Here is a 25,968-nt window from a genome sequence, read left to right on the forward strand (position 1 = left end):
GAAATGAGAACACAGATGTGGCTTTGAATTCAGCAGTGGCTTTAATTTTGTTTACATCTGATTTCTCCTCTTATACTGCAACCTTGACAAAGTCACATTTTGCCTCTCTGAACCTTGCCGGTGAGGGAGGTAACGTAATTTCACTTTGAGCTCCCTGAATGTAGGACATCACATATGGAGCTGGACCAAAGATGGAAAGCACATTTGCATTAATTTCAGTGTCAAGCAGCTCTTAAAAATTATGAGAAGACGGGGGGTGTAGGTGTCTGGCGGGGGAGAATATTCCATCTGGAGGGACTAGCACCTGACTTACCACTTGATCTTCAGTGTGACAGAGGAAATTCCTAAATGTGGGGACTGCAGGGAGATGCTCAGGACACCTGTGACAGACCTCTTACTTCTCAGCAACCTACTTTTTCTGCAAGTTTCTAGTTAGTATGGTTCCCTCTGTATAGACTCTGGCCTCATTTTCTTGAGAGTGTCTCTGTCAGATGAAATTATGGGGAGAGATGAGGTTGGTGAGCTCTACAATTAGGGGTGATTAACTTAATAGTAAGTCCATTTTCAGGTGACTTTTGCAAGAAGGTAATGTTAATGAGACAGATCTCATGTACGATAGTGTTGAATAAAAATATCTTCCTTTCTTCCCATAGATACTCCCTAGAAGTATTTATCAGAAAACTATTGTTAGGGCTTTCCCTTCTCATTTGAATTTCAAGTCAGTGAAGATGGACACACTAAAACAAATATGATCCCAGAACAAGGTCTTGTATAGATTAGAAGATTAAGATACTGCCCTAAATTTAGGATGCAATCATTTGAATGAGATATAATGGTAAATTCCTTTCATTTGTTTTAAAAGAAAGATAAAAATCCTAATCCTCAGCATCTGATGAAAATATTAGCTGCTCTGACCAAAGCTGTTTCTGAAACCCAGAGCTCTATGGGAACAAATTATGGCTGAGGAAGAGCTCTCTTTTGGTTCATATCTACATAGTTCTGGCTTACTCTCTGCCTTATAATGCATTTTAAAATCTACAGTATGAACAACTCTATAGAAATGAAATGTCACAGTTTATAGTGCTGTAAAGATGTTTATTACTGATGAGCTTAAAATGAAGTTACAACTGTTACTCTAGTTAGTGGTATATTTTGGCATTATAAATTCACTCATAGGGTAGAACAAATATTTTCTCTCAAGGTTCAATTGTTCTTTGTTTCTCTGCTGCTGCTTCTGAAAAACTCCTGAAACATTTTATTGATGAGGTAATGTGTTCTCATCCGCATGTAGTACTTCTGTAACTCCAGCAAAGGTTTCTGGTGACATGCTAGACCACAAGAACAAAGCTCATGTTTATTGTGTTCCTCCAGATGGAATTACAGTCTTCATCAGTTAATGCAGTGTTTCTCAACTTCGGAAAGTTGAATCCTGACCTGTCAAGAAAATGAAGCTTACAGTATTGCTGCTACCAGCAATGCTGTTTTAAAAGCCTACTCAAAATGAGCAGTCGCTCAAATAGGCTGCGTAAGTATTCATCCTCATCTCTCTTGTACGCTTTGATTAGCAGTACATTACTTCAACACTGTTGACAATGTCATTGGCATTTGAATCATGACCCTTTTATAACCAAAATTACTGCATCAGTTTCTCTGCAAATTTGGGCAGGCGTTGCTGCATTATGGATGGGCTGTGGTTTTAGTATTGCTCTTTGCAACCACCTGCCTTAAAAACCAAAGCAATCAGAATAACAAAATAGATGGAGATTCTGGAGGACCTGTGAGGATCTGATTTAGTATTCATTGCACAGTGCATTGTGCGATGTACAATTGTACACAATATACTGTTACGTTTTCTTAGAGCTTTACTAAGTGGGAAGTTTACACTTGATTTGCATATTGGTGTGAACTGAATGGCTTCAGAGCACCTACAGCTTCTTCTATAGGCACTTCCTTAGCAGTTTTTTTTAGGTTACCTTAAGTCCCAGGGGCACAGATTTAACCTCAATCACAATAAGGCATTATTAAGAGGAAGTAATTTCCACATTCTGTTTGCACTAATAAGACTAAAGAAGTTTAAAAATTCATTTAAGTTGAAGTAGTGCGATTTTCTCAGGTAAACAAAGTGTTTGTCTTTGTGTTCTGTGCCTTTTTTTTATGTGGGTTATAATGTTTTATTAGCTTTCACCGTATATAGAAGTTATCTGTTTCTGTGCTTCTCAACAGCAATGGGAATTGGAGAGGTATCTTGTTCTTTTTAATCTGTCCTGAAATTGCTTAAAATTTTTCACTCAGTCCTTGTTTGGTATTACTTTTAAATAATCGATTTAGTATGTTACTGTTAGTCAGTTAAGAACGACTAATTTCTGGATGATGCCTCAAGTGATACAAAGTCATATTGCCCTATTGAAGTCCAGAGTTACACCATATTCGCTGGTTGAGGATCTGGTCTCTTGTTCCTTGCAAGGCTGCTGTTTGTCTCCAAGTGTTGGGGAGGAGTGGGCATCCCGATTCATTTCAGGGATCAGAGAAGGTACTGAAGAAAATCTGGGGTGAAAGGATGGCAAGAGTATTTCACTTTTTTTTTTTTATTTCTGCTTGATTGTTTTACTTTCCTGCACAAGATTTTTTTTTTCCTCTTTTGCTGCCCAGCACTTTACCTGTGCAAGAGCTTCAGAGTGGTATTTGCTTTACAGAAGTTGCCAGCCTGTAATTGTAAGGATCCTACTGGGTAGTTGCAATTGCCTCCCTGGTGTTTTTTTTCTCTGTAGGAACTTTTCTTAATCTTTCGGTATCGCTTCATGGCTCAAAAGCCTGAATGTGGCTGTTGGGAAGTAGCATCTCCTGCAGAGTTGTCATGACAACCTGCTGTGAGGGCAGTCGGCAAGGATGGGTCTTGTGGTCGTGTTGATTTTGCGAGTTAGGTACTTCTTGCAAAATTTGGAAGCACTGGATTACCCCTCTCTCTCCCCGTTGCTGACATGGATGTGTCGGTACCTGAACTCTTTCCCAGCTATACACACAGCATGTCACTTCTGCTGTTAATGGTTCTGGTCTACAGTTCACCAGTCCGTACTGGAGGTCCAGTTCCTCTGTGACTACCTCCCCTATCACCAGCAGTGGTTATGTTCACCTTAAGGGCAGCAAAAATCAATACTAAAAAGTACATTTTAATCCTAGCTAGAGCACAAATTGGGCATGCTCCCCTTAAAATATAATATGATTTATCTATCTTTTACTATGTGGCATTTGTTCATGTTCTGTCATCTTCACTGTGTTCACTTTGTCCTTCTGCTCTGGTAAAGGCAGCTACAAGAATGAAGCTGGAACGGCTCAATGCAGTAGCACGCTGTAGGGGAGTGCATGTAGCCTTGTTCACATCCTCCTCCTAGGTGACTCATACACTGCGGGTCAGGTCCCCAGGCATGCAGGTTGGTTTGATCAAGCTGTACTGTTACCTCTGCTGAGGAATATCACTAGAAGGAGGGCAACGATACTATTTCAGTAGCACCCTATTCAAAATATTTCTTCTCCTAGCTCTCTTCGCTGTCCATTAGTATTTTGTGAAGGCTTTATTTATTCAAGGGATATACAGGTTGGAATCTGGGGAAGGAGAAGTTCTTTCCCTTTTTAAAGTAGGTGTAATACCAAAACCAGCATAACACCTAGTGATTCAGTGCTGGGAAGTGACATAAGAAGTAACCATAAGTGACCTAGTCATCCTGCACTTGGATATTTTTCACACACATATTACGATCTCACGGGATCAGATGTTCTACAGTAGTTTGGATTTCCATGCTAAGAAAAGGTCAGATTTTATCTCTCCTGAGCTATACACGTGCAATGAGCTCACAGAGGACAGCCTGGCCTGACATCTTCTGTACCTGTCAGCAGCAAAAAGCACTTGGGATATTTTTGCTCCTGTTTGTTATAGCAATGGTCATTTAGTTGTCAAGGTGTGATTTCATCTGTCAGATGGTTACTATCTGAAGAAATGGTTTCTCTGTGTGTGTATCTTTTTGAACAGGTGATGCAACATTAAATTAAGTGGAGGGAAAAATACAGTAAATTTATTTCTGTACCTTACTGTGCTTTTGGTGTGGCTGATGGAATGAAACGAGTTTTCAAGAAAAGTGCTACTTAGTTTTAATTCAGAGGAATTTAATTTTTTTCTTTTAATAACGCTGTATCTGGAGTGCCTGACAGTTAAGGTGTGATTAGCAGTCCACTTTCTCTCGCTGATTTTAATCCAGCAAGGGTTAGCTCTAACTGAAAACCATGATTTAATGACTATTTAGTTGTGTGTCCTCCCTGTAAAATCAGGCAGCGTTCCCACACAGGCCAAATCTTCAGGGACATGTATTTTTATTGTGTGCAAGAGGAAGGAAAAAGGCACTTGGCTTCCTTGTTGAAAGCCCCAGGAAAAGATGGGGTCAAAGTTGGATTGAAATTGGTGGTTGACCTACTTTCTCACCGCTACAAGTGTTACTTCTGGGCAGAGGGTGAGGCGCTCCAGGGTCAAAATGGACAGGATGTTTGTACAGTTGATACCTTTTGCTCTGGTAATTTTTTAGTAAAGGATTTTAATCTCCCATGCTGTCAGTTATGTTCACATCTTAATGCTCACTGGCAGAAAGAAGCCTCAGAAGCTGGTCTTATTCTTTCATCATAAAACCAGTGCATAAACAGGTAGTATTTGCCTTTGATCCCATGGTGGTCTTGTTCAGTGACTTCATTTCAAATTGGTATTTCTCTCCAAATGACTCCAGCAAATAAATAGTACACCAACGCAAGAGCTAAGAGCGTGGAATTACAAGTTCCTTTTGTACTCTCAAAATCTCTTTCAGAATAAAATAATGTCCAAATAGTGTGACGTGTCCTGTTGTGAGGCTAATGTCCAGATCTTTTCCAGCTCGAGGTGGACTGAAGTGGGAAGGCTGCTGTCAGGTCATGGTGTCTGAGGATTTATCTGACCCTGAAGGAGCACCAGCAACTTACTGTGTCTTTTCTTGAAGGTGTATAGGCACTACAGAAGCAGCACTTAGTATTACTGTAGCCAAAAAGAAATTAGAGGAAAAATAGATCTTCCCCCCTGCTGTTTGCTTGTTATGTGCATTTGACAGTGCTTTGTATTGTGTTTTTTTTTTAGCCTGCTTATATACAACTGGTGAGTCAACAGGGAGGGAGAAAAACCCCATATGTATATTTTAACAGAATTTAGATGAAAAAAAGACGAAACTGTTTAAAGGTCAGATCATGGGAAAAATGAGCATTTTTGAAATTAGTTCCAAAAGAAAAGACTACAGTTACATCTCTTTAATTAGATCCAGCAGAGCTGTGTTAATGAGTGCTGAAAATCTCCGCTTTCTTCTCGGCCATGAAGATCATTGCTCTAGCCGATGTACCACCTGCACTTTTCTGCCTCAGTGTCCCCCTGAAAGCTTTCCTATTCCAAGACTCAGACCTAGGCACAACCCTGTGATAGCTGTCTCTTGGGGTCGAGAGGGAGTGCAATGATCTCCCTTCCGACTGAGAGGGCCTTGGACCCTCCCCTGTGGCACCATTTTAGTGGCCCACTATGTGCTGAGGCAGGCAGGCCCTCAACACAATTCCAGTGACATTTGTAATGTTGCATGACAAAGGCAATGTTATCTTCTTAATCTGATGTGAGACATTCCTCCAGGCAGAAATGTTAAGGTTTGGAACAGAGAGACTGATTTTTTTTTTTTTTTTTTTTTTTTTTTTTTTTAATGGTTACACGTAACTCTGAAGTTGATTATCAAGAATAAGCTTCGAACATAAGTATATTTGGTAGACAACTCATGTTTTATTCAGGACTAAATGAGTATGAATTCATGTTTGATAACACACTGGGTATTCTGACGTTAACACCTCTGACTCAAGCCCTGCTCTGTTTTCTCCTCCAGTTCTGGAAGCTTATTTTAAGCTGTTTCTTAAGTTTTCTGCTTTCTGTGCATTGAAGGAAGAGGGAATATTGTCACACCAGGTATACTTTTTTCCTTGTTTCTGAATTGCCAGACAGTTGTTGGTGACAGGGAGAGGGGAAGGTGGTCATTTATGATGATTTATGTTTTCTACCATATCCCTCATTCCTTGTTTAGTTTTCTGGCTTGTGTAAAGATCTAAAAACTTATCCTTAAGCCTCCAGTCTTTGATCCTAAAAACTTATTAAAGGTAATCAAACCTTTGGATTGAATTTGAGCTTTGGATGAGGTCCTGCAGGGAACAGGTTGCTACACATACTCGCTGGGGAAATCGTCACTTGCTTTCTGTGTTCTTCATCTGCTCTTCACTTACTGCAACATGTCCTCTTTCTCCACCCTCTGCTCTACCCTTTCAGTTTGTTTCAAACAGAGGAACTGGAAGTGGTGGACATGTACCTGCTCCCTTGGGACTTAGTCTGGTGCACACACACCATGCCAGAGGAAATGGAAGAAAGTCAGCAACGGTATGGAGGGGACAAAGATGCAGGTGGTTGGAGCACGGTAGTACTTGTGCAACTTAGCAGCCACCAGCCCTGCGAGGAATTAAGGGCCTGTTATTCCAGGTGCTCGAAACAAGATTTTCCAAGCACAGCAGTATACACCATTGAACTGTATAGTCTTTGTGGTGAGGAGTGAGAAGAAAAAGTCACTTGTTGAATTTTTTGTCTGGTTTTGTATCTCATACGGTCCTGGGAGAGGGAAGGTGGGGGACCGAAGCTTTGTCTTATCTCAGTTGCTGGGCTTCCTTCCTTAGAGAGAAATAAAATTTATTTGGTTATTGAATGGTAGCTTTACTTTTTATCTGCCTTTTTCAAGTGTCACTCTAATAAAAAGTGAGTTTCCCCCACACCCACCCCCCTCCCCCTCCTCTGAGAACTGTGGAGGCAAAGCCTGAACTCCCTTCCCTGCTCTGTTATCTAGACTCTTTTATTTCTGTAAAAAATTGTGTTTAGAATTCAAAAGTCTAACTTGCCTTTCAGAAAAGAGAGGAGGATTTTTCTGTTCTGTATGCTTTCAAATCTTCTGTTAGAAAAAAAAATTGTTATTTTGGATTGTTTTAAAGCTTGCTTTTGTTCTGGGTCATTCCTTGAGTCCTAGGTATTTGTGCATCTGGGAGGAAGAGAATTTGATTCTTATATCTCAATACTTGGTAATAAAATTATTCTGGTGTAAAATAAAATATTCCAAGAACTCTTGAAGTATTTTTCACTTGACTGGTGAGTATGGATCTTCATTACATTTTTCAGTTTTTGTTTGCACACTCAGAAATGGAAGATTTTTATTTTTAACCTCTCAGACCCTTCTTTGCTAAATGTAAGCTTATAATGGGGAAACGAAATGTGGAGGCAGACGGTGAGAATTTCTGACTTTCCATTTTCAAGCAAAAGAGACTACACAAAGAAAAGGGACACTTAACAATTCAGGGGCATGGAAATAGGTTCTAAAAAAATCCACATTTGAAACAACTCTTTGAAGCTTACAGTGCCAAACTGCAGGGCACACATTTAATTTGTAGAAAAGAAGAAAATCAGAATACTTCATTATATAGTTTGTGTGAGGCCGTATAGTTCTTGAGTCATAATGGACATTTCAGCTTGTGTAAATAGTTTATTGCCACCAGAGGATCCTGGTCTGATAGAGAAATTACCTTAAATTAGGTTATTTTTGAAAGCAATGTGCTAGCATGAGAGAGGCAAGAAAACATTTCCAAGACTAATGTTAAAAAAAAAAAAAAACAAACAAAAAACCTCTACTTCTTTTCTTTGCTGTTCTAAACTGCTGAGGATTTAGCTCTCCCTCCCTCCCTATCTTGTATTGTTTTGTTTTCCTTTCTTTATCTTCCAGATCAAATGAAGATTATTTGACGCCACCAAGAAGTACCCTGGAAAAAGACCTTAATATTTTCTTATTTTTCTTCTGGTTGGCAGAGTGATAACATAGAATACCTGCACCCCTTTGAAAATCAGTATATCTTATTTTAGCACATGATAAAAACATAAATAAATAGCATGGTCATACCATGGTCATATCAATCCAATAGCTGTCATCATTTTTTGTCTGTGTTTGAACTACAGAACACAGGTCTGCATATCTTATAATTTTGTCTGGATCAAATGTATTGTCATGAAAATATTTCACATTCAGACTTCCTTTGCTTTGTGAAGTAGTAAAAACATATCAATCTTCTGCATGCTGATGTCCAGTCTATGATGTAGCTGGAAATCATTATGCTCAGAGCTCCTTAGAGCATTTTTTCATCATTTACCAGGAAAGACAGTGATTAAATTTTATCATCCCAGTTACTCGACTGATTCTAGAATTTTGAAATGTGAGCTTCCAAATCCCTATGCACATCTCTGTCCTAACATAACCTCACTCAAAGGGTTTTGACCCAAGGGTTTAAAAATTTCTAGATCAAGGCTTTCAGGAGCCTTCTATCTGTAGAAGGATCATGTAAAAACCATTGGTTGTAGGTTCAACTTTAACTCTTTGGAGGAAAGGAGAAAATCCCGATAATAAGAATTTAAGGAAGATTGTGCAGGGCATGCGTATTGGTTGAAAGTCCAAAAAGATTTAATGATGAGAAGAGCAGAGATTTGACATAGCATCTCAGTAGGAATAAGAGAGAGGGAACAAGTGGGCTAGATTTGGGATGAGTCTTGCTAACTTTATGAATCCAAATGGATGATAAGTTTGCCTGAAACAGAGAAGACTAGGTTTCGTGATGTAGAAGGTCTTTCCAGACCTGGCATTCGTAGCTTTGAAAGCTAAAGAAAACAAGCAAAACAAAGAAACAAAACCAAAAAAAAAATCCAAAACCTGAAAAAAACCCTCTCCTAAAACAAATTGGTTTTGACTGCAGCAAAGATAAAGCAAAATAATTCAGTTCAAGACAGCATTTGTATTTTTTTTTTTTCCTGCTTTCCTAAGCTTCTTTGTTAGTCTCTTTCTCAGTGAATTACAGGGATAACGGATACTCTTCATCTTTATTGCATCACCAACTGTATCACTTTTTTCATTTCCTTCTCACACAAATTAATGTTGACTTTTGTGTTACTTCAGGGAGTCCTCCAAGGTCTATCACTTTTTGTGGTAAGAGTAATCACCACATTTGTACATATCTTTCAGAAATAGCACATTTAAACAAAAGATTGAGAGGGGCCTTCTTGGTCCTAAAATTTTAGTTACCTTCTACTGTAAGTACCCCTTGATGTTTAACATATTTGGAAAGAAATCTAGACAATAAATTAAGAGTAAAGGAAAAAAAAATCAAGTGAGCAGAAGAAAGATCAAGAAATGGGTCTTACCCAGTGATATGTATAAATCTGAGCTCTGACAGGAGCTCAGAGAGAACTCTACATGACTTCAACTTTTTCTTTGACTCAGAAAAGACAACATCATGTGGTAGAGGCTCTTCCTCTGTTATCCTGATCAAACTTTCTGAAGGTCTTATGCTCCTTTTGCTTTGCCTTTTATTTCCTTTTGTAGAATTCCTGTGTATTACTTGTGTCTCTACTGGATTTCTTGCTTTATTCGAGGTGGTTACAGAAAGTCTAGGTGGCTCTGTTTGGTCTTGCACCTGATCAGTACAAGCTGAATATGGTATTTGGTGTGATAGGTCCGAATGCTCCTACCAGAACTTACTTATTCAGGGAGCTGATGTACTGTAGTTACCTCTCAGCTCTGGGGTTGCTGTTTGAAGTATTTGGTAAGATTATCAGAGAAAATTTGTTTCATTGTCTTCAGGTCAGTCTCTAGTGGACATGAGCTGCCTGTTAGGTGCTGCAGGGCTGGGCTTAAGACTGAAAGCAGAGCTGGTCAGAGCTGCATAGAGCTGCAGTGTTTCATGGAGATGTACCAGCTTCCATGCAGCTTTTATCAAACTGATCTGTGTGGTGAGGGGTTGAAAGAGTGGGAGGAAAGACCTGTGGGGTCTTGGAGATGTTGATGTTGGGTGGCTGGGAAGCTACCCAAATCTTGCTTTTCCATACCTGATTCCCTGGACAGCAAGGCAATGACATGTGCATAAGCAAGTATTTAATGAGGGAGTTTGAAAGGTCTGTTTCTTTTAGTACTAATTGAATTCCTTGCACCAGCGTTCACTGCTTTGAGTGTACCTGAGTGTCCCTAGGCTGAGCTACTATTTGCATGGATGAACCTGAGGAAAATGGGAAGGTAAGAGGCTAAAGACCACATTGACAAAAGGGCCAATAACTTGTCACTAGGATTTGATTTTGCTAAGTGTTCTGATGGAATTCAAATAACGAATTGCTGAGAGGGCTTTATAATAGCTCCCTTAAACCAGCTCCAGTCCTAAAGGAGTGGGGTGGTCACACAGGGGCTCACAGAGTGCTGATGGGGTAACCCAGCACCAAGTTTTAATCAGAGAAACTGGTAGAGCTGCTGATAAGATGCAGGAATAGTAAATGCACAGCTGAATGTGATGTGCTGGAAGAGAGCCAGCACAGCTTTTCCTAAGGAAGCCAGGAGTTGGGAGTCTCAGAGAAATTGCTGACAGAGGCACGAGGCCCATGAACTGGGGTGGTCTGCCCAAGGGGAGCGCACACAGGCTTCCAGAAAGCTTCCAATGAGGTGGGGAAAAAAGCTTTTGGTACAGAAACTAGGGCTAAAAGGGGTGGTCTTCACGTGATTAAAGAAGAGTTTAAATGTAGCAAGCAATGGGGTGGTTAGCAATCTGTGGGTGGTTTTCAGTTTTACCTAGGAGTTTAGTGATGGGAACCACTGGGGATCTGTGATGGAAGCAGTGCTGCTCAAAGGGAGCAAAGTGTGAGGGGGAAAAGCTTGCTGCTGCTCTGTAAAATTAGTTGGAGTGGGCACAGGCTGATTGTGGAAAATTTGCAGAAGTCTCTTGTGATGCTGAATGACTGCAGCAAATTGCAGTTGAAATGTGAGATTGATGGAGGCAAAATTATGCACATAGAGGAAAAAAGTTTTAAAGTTTGGACTTTATATTAGAATTTAGCACTCAGGAAAGGGATCTTTGGATAATTGCAAGTATTCCTATGAAATGATTAATTTGGTGCTCACAGTGATAAAAAGGCAAGTAAAAGGCTTACAATGAGGGAGGGGAAAAAAAAGAGAACAATGCAGAAAGTAGGGTGACACCACTGATAAATGTCTTGTGCAGACAGATCTTGAATATTTGTTCTAGTTCTGGCAATACTACTTCAAAGTAGATATAATTGAGCTAGAAAACATTGACAAAGAACAGTTTCAGTGTCATCAGGAGCTTAAACTGTCTAGGGTGCCTCTACTTGATGGGGAAAAGGGTGAATGAAGGGGTATATGAATAGAGATTCATAAAATCACAGAAGGTGTAGAGAGGCAAATGATTACTTGCTGGTCCTCACAATATGACACACCAATTGAATTATGAAGCAGAATTTTTAAAACAGACAGAAGGAAGTACTTTACACTGCCCATAATTAAATTGTGGACCTCATTACATAGGCTGCTGTGGAGACCAAGAGTATAAATGGATTCAGGGAAGGACCAATACATTCCTAGAGTAAAGAGCCATTACAGGCCTATTAAGCACAAAGGTCTGGAAGCAGCTTCCATCTCAGGAAGTCCTTAAACTACTGATTACTGGAAGTTGGTACTGGAGTATGTCAGGGGAAGGATCATCCAATTTATACCAGTGCTACTCTAAACACCTGCTACTGGCTCTTGTCAGAAATGGGATACTGGACCAGGCAGATTTTTTTTATTTGGCTGACATTGACTCCTTTTATATTGAATGCAAAAAAAAAAAAATGGGATTCTTGATGTTGCAGTGAAATAGTTATTGCCTCGTGGTCAGCTCGAAAGGAGAACATTACATGCCCAGAAGGCAAGCTGGGAACAGCAGGTTGCAGGAGCGCTGTGCAGTCAGCAGAGATGCGTGGGGAAAACTTAAATACTGCCAGAGTTTAGCCAGTACATTTTGTTCATGTCTTTTGTAAGCACCAAGTTGCAGGAGTGAAAACCACCTCTAAACAAACTCAGGCATGTATAAATTGTTCATAGAGCATGCAGGTACTCTCTGGCCTTGTACAGGGATTTTCAAGTTGTGGTTGGCAAAGCTGAGAGCTGGCAGGCATGGGTTTTATCTACATTGAATATTCAAAGAAAAGCAGAGCTATTGTAACTTAAACATTATTATACAAATGACTATCCTTTTCTCGGTTAATATCTAAATTAACTTTGAGGAAAGACACCCCCCCGCCCCCAAAATCTCTCTGCTGGCAGATGTCCTAGCCATAGGATCTGTGGAAGCCAGTTTCTGCATTTTTATGATCTCTCAACCTGGCAGCTGAAAGACTACCCCAATGGTAAATTATGCCCCTATGAAAGGGAGGGGGTAATAACCCCAGCCTGGAAAGGCAGCAGCTCCAAAACCAGTGACAACTAAAATGACCCTGAAATCCATTTACCACGTGCAGCACTAACTTAGCCTTTCTGTTCCAAATAGAATTTCTTAATGCTTAAATGAGCTGCGTACTACTGGCTAATTGTCTTCTGTGGTCTTTGAGGATTCAGGCATAACTATTCTGTCTGAATAACTCTTTGGAGGATTTTTATATGCCTTAGGTGGAGGAAAAGGCTCAGTAAAGCCAAAGCCTTAGATATAAACTCAAATCGCCCCTAATCTAATATGTATCCTTTGATCTAATAAGTAGGTTGAGTTTTGCCTGACTTTGCAGCAAAATGAAAAAGAAAATGTAATGCTTTTTTTAAAAAAAAATCAGTTAATATACTTGAATAGCTTGAATGTCTGATTGCTTTTGGTTTCCAGTACAGCCAACTGCTCTGTTAAAGAATTTCCTTAATGATATCCACTATGGAATTAGTATCAGATATTTTTGCTTGTTGTATATTTAATGACATACGTGTGTGTGCACCCATGCTTGTTCATAATAGTGGTGTGTTAGCTAAGTTGATAATAACATCTACTACAAATTACTGATTACTCGATATGAAAAAGTAATTATCAAAATACAGCTCATTACTTATCATGTGCCGTTTGCTTGCTGTTTGTTGCTACCTCAGCAAACTGTCTGGTGTGCCCATTTTAACAAAGTTGTGGACTTCATAGTCCGAAGAATGGAATACATAATGAAAGCACAGATTCACTGTTTCTGGCTGTCTCTTATCAGGGGAACAGCAATTACTTTTGCTTTGATGGGAAAGGCTGCCTGTTGAGCCTGTGTTTTCATTCATGCACTCAGCGCAGTGGAGATGAAATTGCTGGGAAAGATAACTAAAAGCCACTCGTGTTACCTTAGTATTGGAAAAGTGCCAGATGATGTAATCTGCTAGTTAAAGTGATATGAGATATGATCACCTGGATACTCTGCATCTGCTCAGTTATCTGATTTCTGCTACCTTCCCTTTCCCCCCCCATTTTCCCATCTCTCATCTGCCTTACACTTGTTAAAAGGCCATGTGTTTGCTCTTTAGCCTGACCTTTTTTTTTTTTTTTTTTTTTTTTTGTCTGAAGGGCTTCTGTGGTGCATGCAATGTGTTTTGACACTCTGTGTCTCTGTTCTGAGACAAAGTTCTGATAAGAAGCTGTGTAAAAATAGGCATTTTTAGCCTGCCCCTGGGCCTAAAGGTCACTTCTGGCTGGTTCATGCAAATTTTCAATCCCTCAGATCATTTTAAGGCTTTTATGTTAAAACAAACCTGGAAAAAAAAAGGCATTATTGTCATGCCTGTGTTTTGTGTGCTTTCCAGAGAAAGCCATAAATCCAGCTTGGCACGCAGAGGAAGGGCAGGCTGTTGGCACCAGACTCTGCCAAATCTCCCCCAAAGGGCTCATCAGCCTAGGTTCACTTTTAAAGGAACATGGGCCAAGTCTCAGATTCTGCTGCAGGAGGCTTGCACATCTCTAATTCTGACTTGAAACAGTATCCAAGGCTTGACACTGAGATGTCTGTAGCTGCTCATTAGGCCTATTTACCTTTTCGGTCTCTGCTGGATTTGCCTTCCAGCTGAAAGCCTTGTCCTCAGGCTGGTCAGATAAATTTGTTCCTAGGAACGTTCATAGCAGACTTTGCTTCAGTAAATTCATTTAATGGATGCATGCAACTTTACAGGCTGTATTGCTTGACAAGTAATAGGCTGTAAGCCCTGTTGGCTGAAAATGTTGGCATTTTTCATCAAATGATAATTAATTGCTAACACTTTAGTATTCAGCCACCTTTGCTTAAGTACTACTTTGCACAAAGTGGATACTACCTTCCTCTGTTGTGAGGGCAGGAATAAGTAGGTTTGTTTTATCACTGTCAGTGGTGCAGGGTAGAAGATGTGATACTGCCCTATTTCCACCAAAACAAATTGCCATGTTGTAAACCATGAACAGAATTAAGAATGTACTTTTGTGTTTAGGAAGTACTAATAACTAAATTGATACCCAAAACAGCATGGAAGGAGACTGACAAATATTGTATCTCTTTTCTGGAAAAATGTATTTTTTAAAAAAATTGTAGTTTCTTGTGGTTTATTTCTTTAAGGCCTTAATCCGGTCATTGAGAAGACGTGTAGCTTATGTCGTATTGACATATATGGCATAAAAACTTTCTTGCTGAATTTTTCTCTCCTGATACATTGCCAGGTAGTGAAAGTCTTTTCCTTGGGCTCCTTTCCTATAATGGATTTTCATCAAATGCAAAATATTTTGGAAGAAACCCTTAACATCAATGTCTTGCCCATGTTGTTAAGCGGAAAGGGGGCACTGGATGATCAGAGGCTGACGTTAATGTACTGAGTTGTTCATGCTACCCACAGGAAAGGGAATTTAAGAGATTCTGATTCAGCCCAATCCATTTTTCCAGATGTGCACTGTGAGCAGTGTGGCTTCCAAGCTCCTTTACTGTGGATATATATTGCATTGTATATTTTCAGGACAATGAAAAGATTTATTTAGCAGACGGCTGACCTGAATTGTCATCACTGGCTCAATTGACCTTCATTGCCTTGGGACAGTGGTAGGATTAGGAGATACTATAAATAGCTGTTGCACTGTGGGAGTGGTATCACAAAAATGCACTTTACACAAACAGACTGTCATTTCACTTTGTGGGGGATGAGTGTATTTGGCTTACAAAAGGAGATCTCTCCTTGAGGTGTTTTTGTCCTTTTCTGAATCACTGCAGCTGAAGCTGTCAGATTGCTTTGGTCGCCACCATCAGGTGCTAAAATATACAACGCAATAATGTTAAGAAGCTTTATGAAACCTACTGTCCAGGTGCAGCTGAGCTTTGTATCAGCAGCATATTGTGCTTCCTTCCACCTGATGGCTCACTATTTGAGGCTGATCTATCAGGGCTGGGTGCCACTGGGGAAACAGGCAGTGGATATGCTGTCGGTTCTTGTGGAGCTCCAGGAGTGTTTCTGGTCACCGTCTGTGACTTTTGAAGGAGGCCATATCAATGCCTCGAGAGCTGTAATAATGACTTTGGACCAAAAAGAGAACTGAAATATAAGTGGAAAGAAGCTGTTGTACCTTGAGTGATGCTGATGTGGTCAGAAAAGGTAGTAGTGTATGACTCCCCTTCCTGATGAAGTGGTGTCCCCATGTCTTGTTTTACATAGTCTGATGCTGAATGGATTACTTTTCCCAGCCTATAAACTAAGTAAAAGCAACAGATGTTGCACTCTTTGTATAAACTCATATTTCATTCTTTCAGTAAGGGCTATTGGAATTATGCATAAATTGATTCAGCAGGTTCAGCTGGTGTGTAAGGAATAGGTGTAATGAATGAGGACTCCACTGAAACTGGCAAACAGAACCATACGTAGTTCACTGGATTCGATGTTTCAGCTTAGTGCCAGATGAGTAGCTGATCGTCATTAAACAGTAATTTTCAGTGATCAGATTACTTTATTCTTTTCCTAAACTGCTTTAGCAGGACATGGCATTCAAGCACCATTTCACCCAAGCTGAAATTAGATGCTATACTGCCTCTTCTGATTTCTGGAGAAGGGTGGGGTGGATAATTATATTGGGTAATTATATTGGATATACACTCCATTTATTTGTTTTTTTTTCTTTTCAATTCGCAGGAAAGCAATCTCCAGGTCAGGCCTCCAGCACCTGGCTCCTGTGCATTCCCTCAACATTGCAGTCTCCAATGGACCTGTGAAGGAACCAAGGGCAGCCTTAGAGTGGACTGTAGGTGTTTGTTTTTTTGGCAGTTAATTTGAGCAGTTTCTCTGACTAGTGCTCTCTTCTCCCTTAACTCAACATAAGACATTGCATTGCTATCAGAATTAGTGCCGGTCATTAGGAACATGCTTCTATTATGAAATCAAACACAAGGCAGAGACATGAAAGCTTGTGGAGACTTAAGCAGCACAAGACAGAGCTGTTTTAGATTTTCCAGCTTGGGAACTGTCTGGCTACATTTGCTCAGTGTCTTCTTGACAAGGACAAGGTCTTCCATCCAAAGATGATCTGATTTTAATACAGCAGGGTTTTGTATCTCTGCTTGATGGGCCAAAATTTAAGGCTGAAGACACGTGTCGAGTAGGCTGGGTCTGTAGAGTAGGTAGTAGAAATCTTTGGTCACAATGCTTTGTAGGTATGCATGATCTCTTCTGGGCCCAAGCTGAGTTGTAGACACAACATGTTTCCATCCTTCCCATCTTGCTTCTCTTATTTATGTTTCTGGGCTAGTTCAGAAGGGGCCAGTTTAGGACTGTCTAGAATAGAATAGACTATTTCAGTTGGAAGGGACCTACAAAGATCATCTAGTCCAACTGCCTGACCACTTCAGGACTGACCAAAAGTTAAAGCATGTTATTAAGGGTGTTGTCCAAATGCGTCTTAAACACTGACAGGTGTGGGGCATCAACCACCCCTCTAGGAAGCCGGTTCCAGTGTTTGACCATCCTCTCTGTATTAGAAATGTTTCCTAATGTCAAGTCTGAACCTTCCCTGACACAGCTTTGAACCATTCCCATGCACCTTCCATGTGGTTATGCACTGGTACGTGCTAAGAAGTCAAGCCTTAAGCCAGCAGGTGACACAAACATCCCATTTAAAGCAAAGCATACAGTAGATCTTGCATTCAGCTATTGGTAAAGAACTCGGTACATTCCGGTATCAAGGCACCAGCCACCCAAGTGGCTTTTAGGTGAAGATAACTTCTGTTTTGATGAATATGGCTTATGTTTACCTCTGTTCTCTATACTAAGACTGAACGGGTTTCTAGATGGTGTGCTCTGCTTCAACCCCAGCTGTTGTATTTAAAGTTTAAGAGGATGAAATTTTACAGGCTGTGCTGCAGGAAGCTGGATTAGATTCACTATGATCTTATACAGTACTGTGCTTTAACACAGAATGTTAAAATGAGTTTGAAAGCTTATGTAGAATCCTCTTGGAAGAGCTTTGGAGCGTACCTTGTTCTTTCCCTCCAGGAAAACTCAGGTCCTGATTCAGCAAGGTATTAAAACACATGCCTGCTTTGAGTCGTCAATGCTGTTTAGTAGAAATCTGAAGGATCACTCACATATGTGAAGGGTTAGGCATAGGCTGAATTAAACACCTTTCAGAATTGTACTTGGAAAACAACAGCAACAGCAACAAAAACCCAAAACAGAATCACAGAATCACAGAATCAATCAGGTTGGAAGAGACCTCTGGGATCATCAAGTCCAACCATTAAACAAAACCAAAACATAAACATAAAACAAAACATCTAAACCTCAAACCCAGCAACCACAACTTACCCTTCTTCAAAGTTAGTTGTCAGCTACTACTCGTTTTATCAGATGCTTCCTCATGTGATCCCAATACATGAATACTGCAGGACTTGATATAGGTAGGTGAATATTGGTTAAATATTGTGAGTTTTAATTGTGTGTGTGTCTGTGGAGGGTGTTTTTGCACTTCCTGGCTCAAGGTTTAGATTTTTGACCAGTTCAATTTCTCAGCTGTTCCAGCCTCTCAGATCGGTGTTGCTGCTTTACTTCACACTTCGGGGAAGGGCAGCAACCCCGTGGCATGTGGGGGAAGGGGTAGGATAGTGAGTGGAAGACATCTGCGGCTGGGAGGAGCCTCAGCTCACCAGCTGTAGTAACTGGTGAATGTAGGGGAGAAAGGCATTTCTCAAATCTGAGGCACAGTATAAGTAAAAGAGATAATAGGTAGGTGATTTGGAGGTGTGAAGAAGCTGAAATGGACCAAAGTTTCTAACTGGTAGTGAATGTCAATTAAAAAAAAATACTAAGTTTTAAATACTGATGCTTAATTCCAGAGGTGTATTTGGTAGAGTGAAAAGATATTTCGATTAAAATATATTTTAGCCAGACAGGAAGTCTTTGTATTTAATCACTGGAAGGCAGCATTAATCAGTGCGTCCCCATCTATATAATCCTGCTCTTTAGTATTTCTGAGGATGATTCTCCAAGGATTCATGATGGGAGATCTTTCCAAAGTCTAAGTGACATGAACATAAGTTGTCACTTGACTTTGCAGTAGAAAATGTTTTCTCCTTGTTACCCTCACAGTAATAACTGGAAAGAATTCCTTTGCTACAGTCTCCGTTTTTGACAACTCCTTGCAGGTGATTTGCCATTATCAGATGATCTTATGAACAGGACACTGATTCAGGGAGTGGGATTTCCATTCCCTGCTCTGCCACTTACCTTGTGACCGAGCACAGATGAATTGTTTTGCCACTCAAGGCGTTAGCCTCTCTAGCTGTCAAATACAGCTGATGATTCTGATATCTCTTAAGACCCTTTACATAAGAAACAGTATTGCTTTATTATTGTTGTTGTTAATATCTCTCATCCCTGAGGTTTCTTTTCTCTCACATACTTACAAATGCCCAGTGTCATCACATTTGCTACATCCAATTCAAGTTAACTTGTAGCTTTGTTGTCTAATTTAATGCTATATTTTCACAGCAGGGCCACACAGAACACATTCTCTGGAGTAGGTGACGTTATAGCCAGAGGGCAATGCAGAATATGCCTTACCAAAAAGGAACCACTGTAACTGCCTGTCCCTGTCATGTGTTTATGCATAGCCTATTCTCCCACCCTCCCCCATTTTAGGCATCACTCCCACAAGTTAAATGATAAAGTAAGCAATTCTAGCCCAGATTCTCAAGTAAGCACAGACTGAGCCACCTCATACAGTGTCTGTGTACCATTGTGGATCTGGGTCTTCATATATTTTCACGCTGCCATTTGCTCCCAAGGAAAATAACCATAAGCTTTTGTGCAAAGTCATCCTGTAATTTCCTTTTTACGTACTGCCTTCTAGCTCTTGCTTTCTTTGGTGCCTACAAAAATCTTGACAGCCACCTAGGATATTAGTGTGTTGAGCTTCCCACGGGCCAAAATTGTCTCATTTTTTGTCCGTCATGCATTCATCTGTTGATGGCCAGTTTCTTGCCTTCTCGTTAGTAGGCATTTATGGCCCACGACTACAAGTCTTAGAACTCTAGTTATGTCCATTAAGAGGCATTTGAAGACACATAGCTTCCATTCCTGGAGTTCAATGGAAAAAACTTGAGACTGATCTATGCTTTGTGTTCTATGAATGCACGGACTTCTCTGGGTGCAAGATGAATGTTCTTCAGAGGAGAAATATTATAACCTTATACCATAAATTATATATATTAAAGACACAAAAAATCTCATAGATTTTTTGAAGAATAGAAAACTATGCATTTGAGTAGAAGTTGAAAACTGTCATTTGACAATGTGTGGTACCAGTTTTGTAGGTTTTATTTTTACCTGCTTCTGTAAAATAGGTTGGTTGAGAGTGTCTATTCAGTTGCATTAGGATATTTTAACATGCAGGAAAATGTTGTTCTTTATACTTTCTACTAATATCAGAAGATTGCAGGGCTGTGATCTCACTAGGATCACAGAGACATAATGCAATAGCACACGTGACTGGAGTGGCACAATGGATAGATATGGACTTTTTAGGAAGGACAAGGCCAGGATGGTGAGGAGGTGGAGTTGTCCTTCATATGTGAGAGAAGCAGGAATGCTGGAAGGTCTGCTGTGGAATGGATGGTGAGCCTGTGAAGAGCTTATAGATCAAGATTGCAGGGTAAACCAACATAGGCAACATTGTTGTGGGTATCTGCTACAGATGCCTTGTTCAGGAAGAGGTAGAAGATGAGGCCTTCTTCAGACAACTGGAAGCAGCCTCATGTTTACAGGCCCTGGTACTCATGTGGACAACACAAGTCATCCTGATATCTGCTGAAGGAACAACAGGGCACAAGCAAACTAGGAGGTTTCTGGAATACATTCATGAGAACTTCCTGACACAAGTGATTGAGGAGCTGATGAGGGGAGATGCTCTGCTGGATCTCATACTTACTTACAAACAAGAAAGAACTGGTGGGAAACGTGAAGGTCAGGGCAATCTTGCCTGTAGTAATGATGAGATGGTGAAGTTCAGGATCCTGAAAAGAGAGAACAAGCAGCAGGATCTGGACTTCAAGAGAGCAGACTTTGACCTGTTCATGGAACTGTTTGGAAGAGTAACATGTGATATGACTCTGAAGAGAAAAGGGCTCCAGGAAAACTAGTTGATATTCAAAGATCACCTCCTCAATGCTCGAGAAGAGTCCATCCCCACATGCAGTAAGTCAAGCAAAAGCATCAGAAGGCTTGCATGGATGCATAAGGAGCTTCAGACAAAACTAAAATATTAACAAAAAAGAAAAACAAACTGCCCAACAACACCCTTCACACACATCCCCACTCCTCCCCCAAAAACCCAGAAACAAAACATACCCCTGCCCCCCCTGCCAATACAACAGGTGGAAGCAGGGTCAGGCCAGCCAGGAGGATTGTAGAGGGCGCTACTCAATTTCACAGGGGTGGGGTAAGGAAAGCCAGAGCCTATCTGGAGTTGAATCTGACAGGAACATGAAGGGCAACAAGAATGATTTCTGAGACATAGCAGCAGCAGTACGAATACTAGGAAAAACATTAGGCGACGGCTGAATGAGGCAGGGGCCTTGGTGACAAAGGACATTGATTTTGTCCACGTGCTCAATACCCTTTACCTCCATTTTTACTGGTAAGAACTGCTTCCAGGAATCCCAGGCCCTTGACACTTGTGGCTGAAGCAAGGAAGGCTTACCTTTTGTAGAGGATGATCAGGTTAGGGAACACTTAAACAGACTGAACATATAGAAGTCCATGGGACCTGATGAGATGCATGCTGATATCATTGCAAGGCCAGTCTGCTGTCTTTGAAAGGCCATGATGATCAGAGGAGGTTCCTGAGGACTTCAGCAAAGCAAATGTCAATCCTGTCTTTAAGAAGGGCAGGGAGGAGGATCCAGGGAACTACTCACTGACCAGCCTCACCTTGATTCCTGGGAAGGTGATGGAGCAAATCCTTCTGGAAGCCATTTCCAAAAAATGTTAAGAATGAGAAAGTGATTGAGAGTAGTCAGCATGGATTTATGGAGGGGAGATCATGCCTGACCAACTCGACAGTCTTCTATAATGAGATGACTGGCTTGGTAGATGAAGAAAGAGCAAAGGCTATTATGTTGACTTTTGCAAGGCTTTCAGCACTACCTTTTATAACATTCTTGTAGACAAACTGATGGAGCATGGGCTAGATAAATAGACAGTTAGGTGTCTGTCATGGTTTTAACCCGGCAGGCTGCTAAATACCATACAGCAGCTAGCTCACTCTCCTCAGCCCTCACCAAGGAGTTGGGGAGACAATCGGAAAGGTAAAGAGACTTGTGGGTTGAGATAAAAACAATTTAATAATTGAAATAAAATAAAATAGTATAATAATAATAGAATATACGAACAAGTGATGCACAGTGCAACTGCTTACCACCTGCTGACCAATGCCCAGCCTGTCCCTAGCTAGTGATCTGGAGGAGAGAAAATCCTGAAAACACAATCCTGGAAGAGAGAGCCAGCTTCCTGCCCAACCCTCATCGATATACTGAGCATGATGTTGCATAATATGGGATATTCCATTGGCCAATTTCAACCTGTTGCTCTGGCTATGCTCCCTCCCAGCTTCTTGTGCACCCACATACTAGCAAAGCATGGAAAGTTGAAAAGTTCTTGATTTCTTAGCAACAACTAAGAACATCAGCGTATTAACAACATTCTTCTCATACCAAATCCCGTACTAAATCCAAAACATAGTGCTATTCTAGCTACCAAGAAGAAAATTAGCTCTAGGTGTTTATAATCAGTGAATGTGACTTTGCAATGAATTTGTTGCATTATATTCTGCGCCTTTTTGGCATTAGTCAGTAGTGCTGTCCACTTATTTTCATGGACAGTAAGTGGTTATAAGTGCCTAGTGATATACTACACTTCAGATAATTAACATGCATGTTAATACTCTAATGTGTGTTCTACATATGATGAAATATTTCCCATCTGGAGAAGTGTATTTCTTTTCCATGTGAATGGCTTGCCTTCTATATCTTCATTTCCTAAAAGCTGTACTAATTTTTACACTGAAGGATATTTCCCTTCCAGTAGAGTGTCTGCCAGACTGTTTTGTAATTGGGAACTGAGTATTCAGTTGAAAATATATGCACATTATTAGATGCTTACATGAGAAAGGAGAACCCTGGGGTATGAGTATCCCATTAGTCACATAAAAACATGTAGAGGCACTGGGAGCTTTAGTTCCACTTAAGTAAGTAGTGACGAGTGCAAGCACCATGCATACTTAAAAATTGCTGAAATTTTGTGTGCAGATGACACTTGAAGCAATGTGTTCAGAATCAGCGGTCCTACTTTGCTGTTTCTTTTTCATCGAGGTTTGAGAACTAATGTTCTTTCCAGAGAGATCTAAAGAGAAAAAAGAGGTCTGTCATATTTCAAAATGGTGGCCATGTCTATTTTTTTTTTCAAGCGGGATAGAGGATGCAGTGATATTACAGAAGGTGTCCTTCTTGAAAATAAGTATTTTTTTCCATTGCTGCCAAAAGGACTGAAGTTAAGCTGTTGTCAGCCAAAATAATGGTTCATGAGAACATAGGGAATCATCATCTCAGTTGATAGCATCTGGACATTGCTCCTTCATGAAGACAAACTTCGTTATTCTGCTTCTGCATACAGATGATCTTTCAGATGATGGTAACAACAACATCAAAAGCTCAGCAGAGAATACAGGAGTGGGAAACTGATGCAGGGATGCTGGAAAATACAGTGGGGGAAAGGAGAATGGCAGAAAAAGCTAGAGACTGTGGTGAACCTAGACCTTAAAAGTTGAACACCCAAAAATAGTTCTGAAAGTTGGAGCCTGCGTATCTTCAAGTTTTTTTAAGTAATGATGTAGTACCATATCTCTGATGTTTTATGTCCACGTATTACATTTGTAGTAATTAAAGAAAAAGTGACTTCTACATGAAGAATACTCCTAAATAAAAATGTGCTAAGGTGGAGTTAAAATCGAAAATATATATCAACAGAAAAACGTTTGGGACATTGCTGTTGTTTGCAACATGAGCATTGCAAACTCTGGATTTTTCAGAGCTAAGGGTAAAACACAAGCCAAACGTGAGAGAAAGATATTTGGGGAAAAAGGCATCCAAACAAACTTGTTTCTGCTCTATAGTGACCTCATAAAGAAAAGGACTAAAGCTAATAATTTTTTGCTTACGAATATGTTTAAATATAGATTGATGAGCACTAGTTTTACACTAATCATAAGTTTATCACTCAAATATATATTTGTAAGAAGATTCCTCTCTCTCACTGGAGTGTTAACAAAGGGAAAAGTTTCTTAATGGCTTATTTTAGAAATCTGTCTTACATAGTTTTTTGCAGAACTCCAGTCATGGCAGGAGTGGAGGAGAGCTCCATTCCTCCCATTACAATTGGAGTTACAACTCCCTTGAACTAGAAAGTTGGGCTGACTGGTGTATTTGGCTAAATATCTATGGCTCCTTGACATGGCAAATTAAATTACCCAGGTTTATCTTCATCGCTTTTGAAATCGTGCTGACTGTAGCTTGAAGAACAGTGAAGTATGGAGATGATTTTTAAGGGCTTTAGAAAAATGGTAGCACTTGCTATGTCATTTAACCATGCTGGGGCACTTAAGAGAAGAAACCTAGCTGAATTAATGAAATGTGCGCTGCAAGTTATGATCATGTACATGTAATTACATCATTCCCAAACTCCTAGTCCTTGAATTCCTGTTTCTCTTTCACTTCAGGGAGGATTGTGTGTGTTTTTTGTTTCACATGCAAGGAATGTTTGCTATACTGAAATTATTTTTGTTTGTTGTTAAGGTGGTAATGGATCAGGAGCAATCAAATGGGAGGTCTCCATCTGGGGGAGCATATTGACTTCATGTGTCCCATGTGAGGCAGGCTGCATCTGCCAGGAAAGCACTGCTGCCTTCGCTTCAGTGAGCAGGGGCTCTTTCTCTTCAGAGGACACTGAGTTCACACGAGAAGCCAGGGCGAGGAAACAGAGTTCCCAATTCTCTTTTTAACTGCAGAATATTATGCCACAGTCAGTGCTGTTTTATCCACGATGATGGACAGTATCCCTTTTCTACATAGCAAGTCAAAGCAAAGCATGTCAACTTAAAAGCATGATTTGACAGATCGGCTAAGCTGCTGTAACACTTAGTTTGTACCAAAAGCATCAGTCCCACTGAACCCACCTTTAACCCACCACTCCTTGTGTCAGATCCAGCAGTTATGCGGTCACAGGGTGAGTGATTTTGTCTAGCTGATTTGGTAGATAAAAGTTATCTATTTTTTTCCATCATTTGAACTGACTCATGTAGCTTCACAGCCACTAGATCTGGCATGAGGAAAATGGTAAGAGCATGAAACTGGAGTCTAAGGGGTCAGGGACAGAAAGAGGGTGACTGCCTCTTTAGTAGACATTTATTTCTAAAACCAACATAAAGACGTAAAGTGCAAAATAAATGAAACTGGAGAATTATTTATGAAAAGTTTGCTGAACTCAAAACTCTTGTGGAAAAAATGTGTGTCAAAATATACACGTGATGATGTAGCCTTCACTGTGCTTCAGTTTTGTGTTAAACAAGAGCTCGTACTAGAGGTGGTCCCAGTGACCTCTGTCAGCTTATGTGTTGGTAGATGAAGTACCCTTTTGTCCAGCATGTTGTGGAATACTGCCTGTAAATTTTGGAGTAGAAAATACTGATTTGCCGAAGTCAAAATTCTTCATAGAAATTTATTGATTTTTGTCAAAATTTCCTATTAGAATTGAATGAAAAATTGGGCTTAGAAAAGGTCAAAGCATTTTCCTTTGACTATATCATCTTGATTTTCATAAGCAACAACAGAATGTCTCATCATATAAATGACAGTGCCCTGTAAAATTTAAAACAGCGAAGTTCAAATAATTCCCTTTGATCTTATTGAGACAAAGTAATCGACAGACAAAGCTTTTTGAGGGAGGGCATTTCATCTTGGGAAGTCTCAGCTCTTTGCACTTATTCAGGATGAAAACCAGTTTTTCAAATGTCAGTATGCTGGAATTGAGATTGTGAGTTTCACACACACTGCTGTGAAATTGTTGCGGCAGTAGGTATCTGGAGGTATGCCACTTACACCAGATCGGGTTATTTACATTTTTATTATCATGTCTTGTCAGAACTATATCATAGCATGACCTACAAAGGTCATCTTTGTAGACTACTTACTGGCATTATTTACACTGTGATGTAAAGTCAGACATGTGAATCTACAATATAGTCTCGAACAATAGAGAAGAAACTCAATCAGCCTAAACTAGGTTATGGAAATAGGCCACTTTATCTTTAGAAATCCTGGATGGCAAGTTATGTGGACATGGTCTGAATGAAGGGGTGTTTAGCCTAGTTTCTGATGTAATTTTGATTCCTTATTAAAAATTATGTCCCAGGAGCTGTATGCTTTCTTACTTAGTTTTCATAGTTGATCCTTCCTATATATCTTTTATAATCTATAAAATTTAG

The 25,968-nt window shown here is 40.1% G+C and overlaps 1 protein-coding gene across 1 annotated transcript in view; it reads left to right on the forward strand.

The window, feature by feature from the left end:
* DGKI (diacylglycerol kinase iota) overlaps positions 1-25,968 on the forward strand; it is a 234,120-nt gene that overhangs the window by 65,686 nt on the left and 142,466 nt on the right. Inside the window, exon 2 of the mRNA XM_068400899.1 lies at positions 16,074-16,182. Coding sequence (XP_068257000.1) covers positions 16,074-16,182 — 109 coding nt within the window. The remainder of the gene's footprint in view (positions 1-16,073; positions 16,183-25,968) is intronic.

The sequence above is a fragment of the Nyctibius grandis genome, chromosome 5, assembly GCF_013368605.1.
Source record: "Nyctibius grandis isolate bNycGra1 chromosome 5, bNycGra1.pri, whole genome shotgun sequence".
NCBI classification, from domain to species: Eukaryota; Metazoa; Chordata; class Aves; order Nyctibiiformes; family Nyctibiidae; genus Nyctibius; species Nyctibius grandis.